Source organism: Mauremys mutica, chromosome 7 (genome assembly GCF_020497125.1).
Source record: "Mauremys mutica isolate MM-2020 ecotype Southern chromosome 7, ASM2049712v1, whole genome shotgun sequence".
In the NCBI taxonomy this organism is placed as follows: domain Eukaryota; kingdom Metazoa; phylum Chordata; order Testudines; family Geoemydidae; genus Mauremys; species Mauremys mutica.
This window is the reverse complement of record NC_059078.1, coordinates 81,528,032-81,540,819: the sequence shown is the minus strand read 5'-3', so window position 1 is coordinate 81,540,819 and position 12,788 is coordinate 81,528,032. Positions and strand designations below refer to the sequence as shown.

The 12,788-nt window shown below is 39.0% G+C and overlaps 1 protein-coding gene across 2 annotated transcripts in view; it reads left to right on the top strand.

The window, feature by feature from the left end:
* Nucleotides 1-12,788, top strand: part of RTKN2 (rhotekin 2) — a 69,884-nt gene that overhangs the window by 23,818 nt on the left and 33,278 nt on the right. For both annotated transcript variants that reach the window (XM_045025585.1, XM_045025583.1), the window contains exons 6-7: nt 848-1,045; nt 11,646-11,740. In XM_045025585.1, the coding sequence (XP_044881520.1) occupies nt 848-1,045; nt 11,646-11,740 (293 nt within the window). The remainder of the gene's footprint in view (nt 1-847; nt 1,046-11,645; nt 11,741-12,788) is intronic.

The window sequence follows — 12,788 nt, the reverse complement described above, 5'->3', positions numbered from 1 at the left end:
TTTTATTATACACTTTTTTTACTATTCATGCAGTTCATTTTCTACAAATCTAGACTTTTGGGAACCATCACTTAGAAATGCTGTATTTTGAAATTTCAAATTGAAATTTGATAATGAATAGAAATGTCACTTTTTAGCATTCAGAATAGTTATCCATTTAATGCCTTGTGAATCTAATCTAAAGCTTCAGCATTGGGAGTTTAAAACTAAATTGTATGAAAAGCCCAAGCATTTTGTAAACCCTCACAAAAAACTTAATTGCTCAAGTGCCATTGCTATTAATACAATGACTAAAAATCAGGGAAGTCGCTAGGTCAAGCAATATTAATAGCCACAGCAACTTACATGCCTTTGCAGCCAAATATGGTAATATCCAAACTCATTTATGCACTGCAACAAGCTCTTTATTAATTTCACACAGAACTTTCTGTGATGCATATATTTAATTCCTTACAGTCATACTCTCAAACAAACTTGAACCTCAGCTTCAAGTAGATTGAGATATATTAATTACTGAGGTATATGTACTGGTACAGTATATCATGTTGGTTGTTCATTTGGATGCCTTAACTGCATTTCCATAATACATTTGGCTTTCTCACATTTTAGTCTACACTTTGAATTTCCTGTGTTTTTATAATGTTTGTTTATGGGATAATTATAACATCCCTATAATGATTTCTATTCTTAAATTGCTGACACGTACTCTTGTCCTTTAATTTCATTTTATCACACAATTTGTTCTGGCAATCTAATGGAATTCTTTACCTTAATGAACAGTATACATTATTGTACCTTCATTTTGTACTCTGTTAATTCACAAGTTATCCACAAAAATTGTTTTCAGTGATGAAGCGGGGCCAGACTTCCAAGTAAAGTTTGAAGTGTATAGTTGCTGTACAGACCAATCTTCAACGATAACAAACACTCCTAAGAAGCTAGCCAAGAAGCTTAAGACATCCATTGGTAAAGCTACTGGAAAGAAAATCAACTCTTTGCAAGAAGACGACCTTGAATCCTTTTCATTCACTGACCCAATCATACCGTAAGCTATTTTTTCTTAATTGTGTTTCTTGTAGGCTAAAATATCTTGTAGAACTTTAGGAAATTGCTAAGATACGAGTATTTCAGGGTATGCCCATGTGGAACACAATTTTCATTTCAAGTGAAAATCAGAATGCAGGAGTGAATTCACATCATGTACATCAGCCTTGAGTCTTGACCTTAAATACATGAACAGGTATTACCTCATCACCACACTGCTGCAAAAATCTACTATTGTTTACAAGCTACATAATCAATTTCTTTTTTAAACAGACATGAGAAAATATACATGGTGGTAATCAGCAGGTGGAACACCACAACTGCACACTGTGCAGTGTGGAATAGTTGGCAAATATTTTGACAGATGTTTTCAAATTGGGGTGCTTAAAGTTAGGTCCCGTAATATATATAAATAGAAGTGGCCTAATTTTCAAAGGTACACAGTACCTTCTGTTCTCTTTGATTTTAGTGGGATTTGTGGGTGCCAAGCACACTTGATATACTTTAATACTGCTGTTTAAAATCTTAATTCTTTAATATTAAATGGAAAAAACTATTAATGTAATGATTAGACTTTTTAAGGTGGGGAAAAATCTAGTAGGCCCTCTAGTCCTCCTGTTGTGCAGTACTGCAGTACTGTCCCTACTGAATATCTGAGTGCCTTATCTAACATATTGTGACTAGGGCTGTCTATTAATCACAGTTAACTCATGCGACTAACTAAAAAAAAAAATTTAATCATGATCAATCGCCGTTTTAATCATACTGTTAAACAATAGAATACCAATTGAAATGTATTAAATATTTTTGGATGTTTTTCTACATTTTCAAATGTATTTATTTTGATTACAACACAGAATACAAAGTGTATTTATATTATTTTTGATTACCAATATCATTTTTGATTACCAATATTTGCACTGTAAAAATGATAAACAGAAGAAATAGTATTTTTCAATTCACCTCATACAAGTACTGTAGTGCAATCTCTTTATCGTGAAAGTGCAACTTACAAACATAGTTTTTTTTGTTACATAACTGTATTAAAAAACAAAACAATGTAAAACTTTAGAGCCTATAAGTCCACTCAGTCCTACTTCTTGTTCAGCCAGTTGCTAAGACAAATAAGTTTGTTTACATTTGCGAGAGATAATGCTGTCTGCTTCTTATTTACAATGTTATGTGAAAGTGAGAACAGGCATTCACATGGCACTTTTGTAGCTGGCATTGCAAGGTATTTATGTGACATATATGCTAAACATTCGTATGCCAATTCATTCTTCAGTCACCACTGTAGAGGACGTGGTGACGACGCTCGTTTAAAAAAAATAATGCATTAATTAAATTTATGACTGATCTCCTTGGGGGGAGAATTGTATGTCTCCGGCTCTGTTTTACCCGCATTCTGCCATATATTTCATGTTATACAGTCTCAGATGATGACCCAACACATGTTCATTTTAAGAACACTTTCACTGCAGATTTGACAAAATGCAAAAAGGTACCAATGTGAAATTTCTAAAGAGAGCTAGAGCACTCGACCCAAAGTTTAAGAATCTGAAGTGCCTTACAAAATCTGAGAGGGACGCTTGCTTTCAGAAGTCTTTAAAGCGCAACACTCTCATGCGGAAACTACAGAACCCGAACCACTAAAAAGGAAAATCCACCTTCTGCTGGTGGCATCTGATTCAGATGATGAACATGTGTTGTTCTGCACTGCTTTGGATCGTTATCTAACAGAGCCTGTCGTCAGCATGGATGCGTTTCCTCCGGAGTGGTGGTTGAAGCATGAAGGAACATATGAATCTTTAGCATATCTGGAATATAAATATCTTGTGACAGCAGCTATAATAGTGCCCATTCTCACTTTCAGATGTCATTGTAAACAAGAAGTAGGCAGCATTATCTCCTGCAAATGTGTAAAAATTTGTTTGTCTGAGCAATTGGCTGTACAAGAAGTAGACTGCATGGACTTTCTAGGCGCTAAAGTTTTACATTGTTTTATTTTTGAATGCAGTTATTTTTTGTACATAATTCTACATTTGTACGTTCAACTTTCATGATAAAGAGATTGCACTACAGTCCTTGTATTAGTATTGTAATACTATTTCTTTTGTTTTATTTACAGTGCAAATATTTGTAATAAAAATAAATATAAAATGAACAGTGTACATTTCATATTCTGTGTTGTAACTGAATCAAAATATTTGAAAATGTAGAAAACATCCAAAAGTATTTAAGTAGTTTTCTATTAATTTTTTTTTGATCACTTGAAAGACCCAATTGTGAATAGTGTGTTTAGTGATGGAGCTTCTGCATCTTACCTTGGTTCCTGTTCCATTTTTAAACTATTCTTACAAATAGAAATACCTTTATACTTTTTAAAACACCTTTTTTTCTGGTACTCGTAATTTATTCTTCTCTGTATCACGGTACTTGTTCTTTCAGATGTGTAAACTCTAATTACCTACACTCCTTTTCCCCCAAGCCATACACCTGCAGCTCTGTTTTTTTTTCTTATACACAACTCCTCAAGCTTTCTATCATCTGGATAGCTGTACTCTAAATATTTCATATCTTCAGTATTTTATACTGAGACATCTAGAACTTTACACAGTTTACTATCATATATGTTTATGCTACAGTGACTTAGAAAAAGGGTATATTACCTCCCTATTCTCCCAACATTCTGTTCTACTCTGTTGTATGTTGGAAGAAACAAAGTAAAATGTGCTAGATTTTTCTATTAGAAAGATTGCTGTTTTATCCTGTTAAACAGCTGTTTTGCTGTTAAATTTAGCATAGTGATTTCCCTCCACTTTGCATTCATGCACCAGTTTCCACAATCTCTCATTTGTTTTTGTTTCCATAGTATATGCTTATTGTAGCTTTTCTGCCCACTTGCTGTAAAACACAAGTGTGTGCGATGTCTAAGGCATTAAATTCTTACTAGCCACTTGGCAGGAGCTTACTTAATTGAATTTGGCACAGAACAGTATTTTCTTCGAGCGATGGTCCCTATTGTATTCCACTGAGGGTTATGCGCATGTGCCTGGAGCCAGAACTTTTGAAAGAAGTGTTGTTCGGCATGTGCCCTTCTATTGCCTTGTGGTTTTGCCCGAGGTGATAAAGGGCGGGGCGGACCACCAGCGTCTCCAGTTCCGTCTCACTGCTGCCTGGTCCAAGTCAAAGCTTTTGTTACTCTCTTGTCCTTTCAACAAATTTTAGAAAAATTGATTTTAGCCTCATTCATAGTTATGGTTTTATTGTGTGTGTTTTTTTTTTTTTTTAAGTAATTTGTAGTTTCATAGTAGCTGATAGGAGTAAGGACTTGGAATGCAGCTTCAGCGGTTTTCCTGCCAAACAATCCCTCCTCCCCACCCATCCATGCCTGGGTACTGGATTAGGCCAAAGATGCCAGGATTCAAAACATGGTTTCTGCCCTTGCTTGTTTTCCATCAGCGATGAGCACCAGTGCTGTTTGGGGGAATCCCACATTGTGGCCAGATGTAGTATCTGCCTTTCCTTCCTTGCCCATATGTGGGAAAGCCAAGTTCTTCGACTCAAAAAGCACCTCCTGGAGGCTGCCCTGGGGCTGAAATTGGATCCTAGCCAGCGAGCCCCCCCCTGTACATCAGCCTGAGCAATGTAAAAGCCCTCCCTGTACTGCGGAACCTCCATTCGGCTCTGCTGGTATCAGTGCTGTGGACCCTGTGCTGAGGCCTAGTCATGAGTCCCACCTTCCCATGAACCGTCGTTTCTTAGACAGATGCCCTTACCGGTTCTGGTCCCATCAACATACCAGATACCACTGATGCCTGCGAGACTTGGAAGTGTTCCTGGCCCCCATGAGCTATTCCCCTTGGAGGGACTGAGGTCTCCCCGTGCACTGATGCGCTCACCTTCTGAGAGGGCCCTTTCCTCCCCCAGTACTTTTGCCACATGCTACCCATGCTACTCTGACACACCCCGTTCCAATGGCTCTGTTGGCAACGCCATTTGTGGAGGCCTCCAATTCTGAGGATACGAAAATTCGACACAGCCCGCCGCTCCCACTCTTGAAGCACAACTACTGAAGGGTTCTGACGGCACCGTGGCAGTTCCCCACTTTGCCTTATCCACGGAGCTGGTACCCTGCTCCTTGTGCACAGGCTCAACAGCAGCAAGATCAACCAGGTTGGCCATATTGGAGCTCATGGCCTCAGTATTCTCCTTCAGAGCAGTCCTGTTTACCTCAAGAGGACTTCCCCATCTCGTCCTCACAACCTTCGTCTGGCAGACATTCAGAAATGGAGTTAGATGATGCACTGATTTGCCCGGTTCAGACAGTACTGGTGAATATGGAGAGACTCTTTGTTGCTTCCAGATGCTGCCATGTCATCGACAACTTCCTCCCCACCAGAGGACTGCCGACAGTTTCAAGAGCTACTACAGAGGATAGCCAATGCTTTTGAGATCTGACTAGGAGAGCTGTAGAACAGTCAACATCAGTTACTAGACATTCTGTATGCATTGGTACCAGCAAAGGTGGCTTTACCAATCAACGAGGCCATTCTTCAATCGCACACCGGGTGGCATACCCTGGCCACGTGCGCACCACCAAGGCGGCTGAGAAAAGATACTACATCCCCACTAAGGTGTCAGAATTTCTATTTTCACATCCTCCACCGAACTCCTTGGTGATACAGGCTGTGTGGGAGCAAACCAAACAACAACACCCATGCTCCATCCCGGCAGACAGGGAAGGCAAGACCTTATGGGTCGAAAGGTCTTCTCCTCGGTTGGACTACAGCTATGGCTGCAAAGGGTCTACTCTTCTATACACCAATCCATGGACACTATACTCAGTATCCCACTGGAAGTCATCTCCTTATCACTGGGATGCCCTTCTTCGCCAAGCTGACGCAACACAATGGCAGACTCAAGCCCTCAAATCCACGGATGCTACACCTGAAAGCTTGGTTTTTGGATGGACACCTACATTAGCATAAGACTGCTCATTAGCAGTGCAAGAAGTCCTCTCCACTGGCCAAAAGGTCTCCACGAGATGCTCCCATCAGGCCAAATGGGTATTTCACTTCCTGGGCACAACGGCAAGGCTGTGGGCATCCCAAAGCTCTTAGACTATTTTCTCTATCTGAAAACATCAGGTCTCACTCTCAGCACCACCAGAGTTCATGAAGCTGCCATTAACGCCTTCCACCCTCCAGTGGATGGACATTTGATTTTTACCCACCCCTTGACCAGGGCCGTCCGGGGGGGCAAGTGGGGCAATTTGCCCTGGGCTCCGCAGGGGCCCCACAAGCCCTGGCCCGGCGGCGGTCTGGGTCTTTGACGGCATTTCGGTGGCGGGGGGGCCTTCAGTGCTGCCGAAGATGCAGAGCGATTGAAGGGCCCTCTGCCACCAAAATGCTGCCAAAAACCCAGACCGCCACCGGGTGAGTACAAGCGCTGCAGCTCCCCTGCTTTGTCCCAGTCTCCTGAATCCTCTGAGCGGCCCTGCCCTTGACTTCCCAATACTGGAAGGGCCTTTTATATAAATACATGCCCATTCAACCTATCGCTCCCCAATGGGACCTCAACCTAGTCCTTACCTCATTAATGAGCCCCCACTTGAACCATTGGCCTTCTGCCCTCTTTTTCTCTTCTCCATGAAAGTCCCTTGTTGCCATTATCTCAATGAGAGGTCTTGTTGGGAGCCTTGATAGCAGACCCCCATTTCGCTACATTCCATAAAGACAAGGTCTAACTCTGATTGCATCCCAAGTTCCTACCAAAGATGGTTTCCCGATTCCACCTCAACCAACACATACATCTACCTGTTGTCTTCCCCAAACCACATGCCTCTAATGAGGAATGATGACTCGATGTGTGTAGAGGCCTGGTCTTTTGCCTCCAAAGGACAAAGCCATTCCAGAAGTCTCCAAGGCTGTTTGTCACCATAGCAGAGAGAGTTAAAGGGCAGGTCATTTCCACCCAGAGAATCTCTAAATGAGTCTCTGGATGTATTACGCACTGCTATCAATTGTTGGGATGCTTCCCACCAGGTGGGATACAGGCTCATTCAATGAGAGCACAAGTATCAACCGCAGCTACACTCCACGGCATGCCCCTTACAGATGTATGTAAAGTAGCCACATGGAGTTTGGTACACACCTTTTCCTCCCACTATGCTCTAGTATGTGATTCCACGACAGATGCCTCATTCGGTACAGTGAGCCTCCATTATATAGTTCCGTCATCTTCCTCACATCCTCCTCCTATCTAGACACTGCTTGTCAATCACCCTCAGTGGAATACCATTGGGACCATCACTTGAAGAAGAAGGGGAGTTTACTTGCCTGTATCTGGAGGTTATTTGAGGTGTATGGTCCCTATCTGTATTCCAGTCCCACCCGCCTTCCCCTCTACTGTGAATCTGATAAATATGTGGTGGAGAAGGAACTGGAGATCGTGGCAGTCCTTCCTGCCCTTTATTGTCTTGGGCGAAACCACATGTGCGGACCGCTGAACAATACTACTTTCAAAAGCTCCAGGTGCATGGCACTTGCACATAATCCTCAGTGGAATGCAGATAGGGACCACATATCTCGAAGAACCTCCCGTTACAGGTAAGTAACCTCCCCTTTTTGATTCCATGTTTTTCCACATTCACATAATCTGTAAGTGCTGTTCCCATAATAAATAGTCATTTTAAAAATAATCTTTAAATTTTTGTAGTTTGTCCAGTAACATTTTCCACACTTTTAGTTTGCCTGTGATTTGAACAAAGTGCCTCAATGGTAATTATTAGGAATTTTAAAAAAACTATTCAATGTATGTTGTTTCTGTGGATAAAAAGGTAAGACAGAATAGTGGTACTCTTTAGTATCATATTCTAGGTCAGACATTGAGTGAAGCCAGAGTCATGATTCATAAATCTGCTCTACTGCTTTTTAAAGGGAAACATTAAAAAAAAATCCTGTTTTCTTTGTCAAACTAGCAAGACTATTTATTGGCTTTAGCTCAAAAACAGGCCCTTTCCAAGAAATCTTACCCAGTAGGACAAAACAAAATATTGGAAAGCTCATTCCAGCATGCTCCAACTCAGTACAATGTATATGATTTGGTCCATATATCAATAAGCAATAGTCCTAAAAGTATCTGAATTTTAAAGAGTAATACTGGGCACCAGTGAGGCCTCACCTAGTCTCCTATATTTTTCATAAGAATTGGCTAGTCTCTTAAAGTGTTGTTAGAAGTCTGAAGAGGCAACATCGATAGCAAATACAAAAATCTGGTTGGTAACCATGTTAATCACATTAGTTCTAGCCTTTCTTCTGTTCCAGGTCCTGAACTATTGTTCTTGGAAATGGGACACAAGTTTATTTAAATTATTATTTGAGTATCTGAAACCCCTAAACACCAACCAAACATTTATCCAAAACGTGTTTTAAAAAGAACACTAGTGGCTAAGACAGTGAGAGGATTTTAGGCATGTTCGTTTAGTTGCTTCAACTTTATTGTCATCAGTGGTTTTGAGTAGGCCTGGGTTGGAGTAATGGGTTAATTTAGAAAGAAATATGTTGCAGAGGGTCTGGTGATTAGCTCAGCTAGATGCATTGCCATGTATCCAATTTAAGCAGAGACATCCCTTCACTAGCTTTTTGTTTTTAGGTGTAGCAAATAAATTAGTTGCTAGCCATATTTACCTGCATATGGTTTACAGCTTTCAAAGAGAAAAGTAACAGCAAACCATCTAAAAGTAGTCCTCTTCTCTCTTGAGTTCTCTGTCTTGACTCCTGGTGACTAAGAGCCTCCTGAGATAGATTCTCCTATCTTTCTTTTGGGAGGAGAGATGCCCTTCAACATGTTAATGGAAGGGGATGGGGAGGGATAGGAGAGGAGTAAATGGAACGTTAACGTTAACAATGTAAATATTCAAATAATGAAATGAAAAAGTTTCTTCTTAAGTAACACTGACATCATAAACATATACTATGGAGTACTGTTTCCACTATTAACTTTTTTCTTATGTTATAAATGAGATGTGACCAAATAAGTGTCACAGTAGCTCGGTCAGTACTAGAAAAACTGAATATTTGAAGTGTTGCGTGCTATTAACAGTAACATTTGGGGACTTACAAATCACAGCCACTCATCCCAAAAAGAGTTTTAATTTCAGTTGCACACACTGTCACTTAAATATTTTAGTCAAAAGCTTCTTTACCTAATGGTAATTTATCAAATTTTGCTCCCCATCTTTCCTTGAGAGATGCCACTTCTAACCTATATCATTTACCTGTGATGTTCTGGGGAACAACTGTGTTATAGAATCTTTGCTTGATATTTATTTATTTAGAGTTTGATATTTTAGCATTTTGTGCTTGTTTGTTTCCGTTTAGGTGCTTTGAAAAGACTGTAAAATAATCCAGAAGCTAACTCAAAATTAAACCACAACCCTCCCCTATCCAAAAGGGAAAACTTTCCTCATCAGAAACTCCTGTACACCTGTCCCTCCTCAAAAGCCTACATAAGGTGGTTTCTTGATGCAAGGCATATTTATTCTAGACTTCTAATTTCTTTATTTAGTCAGTATGTTCTCAGCCTTGTAACTCCTTTAAGATGCCTAATGACTAAATGTTTTAATATGACTTGATAAAGTACTTTGAGGTTGTTAGATGGAAGGTTGCTATAGAACTGCAGAATACTATTCCATAAGTGACATTTGACCAAGAATGATTAGATGTGACCACAAAAAAACTGAAATATAAGACAATCAGCTAATTCTCTCAAATGTATACACAAAACACTGTCAGCAATGCTGATTAGCTCATTATCAGTACTTTTTTTTTTTTAATTAAAACTTTTGGAAATGATATTGAAGTTGGCTGAAAGGAATGACTGTTAAATTTTAGAAAAAATTACTGTAAAACATATTTTAAAAATGAAGTAGTTTTCTTTGGGAAAGTTACTGCTATAATTAGTCATGCTTGAAGTAACTTGAAAATCAGTACAAAAATTTGAGAAGAAACTAAGCTGTGTACAGTTTAAATAGCACAGTCACAGATTGATTTATACGTTATATTTGGTATCTAGTTATGGAGAATCTTTTGCTTGGAGACAGTTTTTAGCACGGTGCATACACATATGCTGACACTTTTGTGTGTTCAGGTATTTAAGGATTCTCCCCCTCCTACCCCACTCCTTAATAGGTTATACAACAATGATATTTGACATGCACAATGCCAGTATCACACTTCTCTCAACCCTGCCATGCGGTAGTTGAGTATTAGAATGGAGGCACTACCTCCTTGCCAGCTATGTTTCCTTTTTTGGCTTCCTCTCCTATAGGTAGGGATAGGGCAGGGCAGCTCGTGCTTCCTCTTTAGAGACTGTTTCCACAATGCCATTAGGAAAACATTATTAAAAACATATTAATATACTTTAGTAAGAGTAGAAGGTGATGGGAGAGCAAAACTTTAAGTATCTCTTAATCTCATTTTGCTTTCTGTCCTTTTTCCCCTATTACCCAATAGTCTTCTTTTGTACTGAAGATATTTTAAGGGTATGATGCTAAAGCTATTAGTGTGAATAGTGAGTGGTATTGAGCAGTTTTCTTGTGAACTTCACTTAGTTTAAACTCATTAGCCAAGGGAAATAAGTATTACATTGCTGGGCTATAAATCTGTTAATCTGTCTGAAGTGTATTTGAAAAAAGATTAAACATGAACAAAGTTTGTACTAGGTCATTTCAAGAGCAGCATTCCACATGCACTATGCTGAATTCTAATTATGATTTCTTTCCCCACTAGATAAAAGCCAGAACAAAAACTTAATGTTCTGAGGTTTGTAAGCGCAATTTGTCAAATGATCCATCTACACTATAAACCTTACTGTCATTGCTTTCATTACCACGTAGCCTGGTCTTTCTGTATAGAAAGAATCAAACTGTTATACCAATATTACAAAACCATATTACAGTCCTGCTAGAATGTGTGGTTTGGTCCCTGCTATAAAGGCAAACCAAAGCATAGAACACAGAGCTCTATAAAACTTTAAAAAAAAAAAAAGAAATATGCCCTTAGAATAACATAAGAAAACCGACCAGGCTAAGCACTAAATATGTTATGAAGCATATAATGGCATATGGGTCACAAAAGTCAACAAAATAGTTTTTCAAACAAGATGTTTGTTCCAAGGAATAAATGTGAAATAAAAATAAGAGAATATCCAAGTTAGTTTTAGTGTAAATGGAGAACAGAACATGTCAGTCACAAAACCCCTGTCTCTCCCACAAAATAATCCTTTAATGGCAACTTGTGATACAATTAAAATCCTTCAATCTGTAATTCAGAGTGGCTATTCCCAACCAATGTGAATACATGATAAACTGAAATATTCTCAAAAAGGTACACAAACCATTTTGTGGGGACAATACCACAAAGAGTTAAAACAGGCATATGCAGACTCTTGGTGATTAACTGAACTTTGTGCCTCGCAGTTAACACATTTAGATATGGTGGAATGGTTATTTCTAGGACTGTCTAGACTCCTTTTAATAACTGCCTGAGAAAAGTCATGTAGAAATATTTAAACCTTGCCTTGTTTTTCACAATCAGTGGTGCAAAATACAGTTTGCTGGCACATACCACTTTGGGGTTGGACAGTGCTGAGGACAATTTCAGGACCCACAACCTTACCGTTACAGGAAATGGTAAGTACATAGGGTCCCGATTTAAGGAAGTTTAAAAAAAAAAAAAACTAGCAAAATTATGTATCTCCATTTTTTAGTAAACTAGAAGGCTTCTAAGACTTAGATTATTTTTATTGGTACTTAATACACCTCTACCCCGATATAATACGAATTCGGATATAACGTGGTAAAGCAGTGCTCTGGGGGGGCGGGGCTGCACACTCCAGTGGATCAAAGCAGGTTCGATATAATGCGGTTTCACCTATAACGCGGTAAGATTTTTTGGCTCCCGAGGACAGCGTTATATTGGGGCAACTGTAAATAAAATGTTTTCAGTTTGTTTATTTTTAAACATCTATGTGTAACTTATTAAATTGAATAAAGACCTGTAAAACTTCTCTTTTAAAGTTCAGACCCAAATTTAATGCATCACATGTATGGATAACATTTTTACCCACGTTAATATCTTCTGATCACTTATAAGGGAAGATTCAATACTGGTGGGGATTTTGTGGTCTGAATACTATACTCTCTATTCTGTAGGTGTGGAAATGCTTTTAGTGTCATAAATAGTAGGTAGGAACATGTATTGCTGTGAATAAAGCAGTTGTGGAAAGGATGCAAGGGAGAAATGCTCTGTGTATACAGGCAGACTGTAGCAAGAGTGTTTCCCCTAAATAGATACAAGTAATTCCCATCTTAGGGGTATGAGGAAGCCTGGATATATTGGATGAAATGTGTATTCCAAAATAAGTGATGTGCTTCAGAAGTATATTTGAGCTCAAAAGAGAAGTAATTCCTATTGCGGATGGTTAAACAGTATCCAGAGAAGGGAGATGAACTGCACCAGAGACGGGCATCCCCTACTTCTGCACCCTGGTCTTCAGTGTGTATACATACATGCTACTCATGTCTACTTCATTACAATATTTTAACATTTAACTCTTTAAAAATTAACTTGTTATAATTCTTATTTTTTCCTATTTCCTACCCTTCATTTCACTTTTTATCTTTATATTTTTTTTGTTTATTTCCACGCTTTGTTTTGAGCTCTTCTTATTCCTTCCTT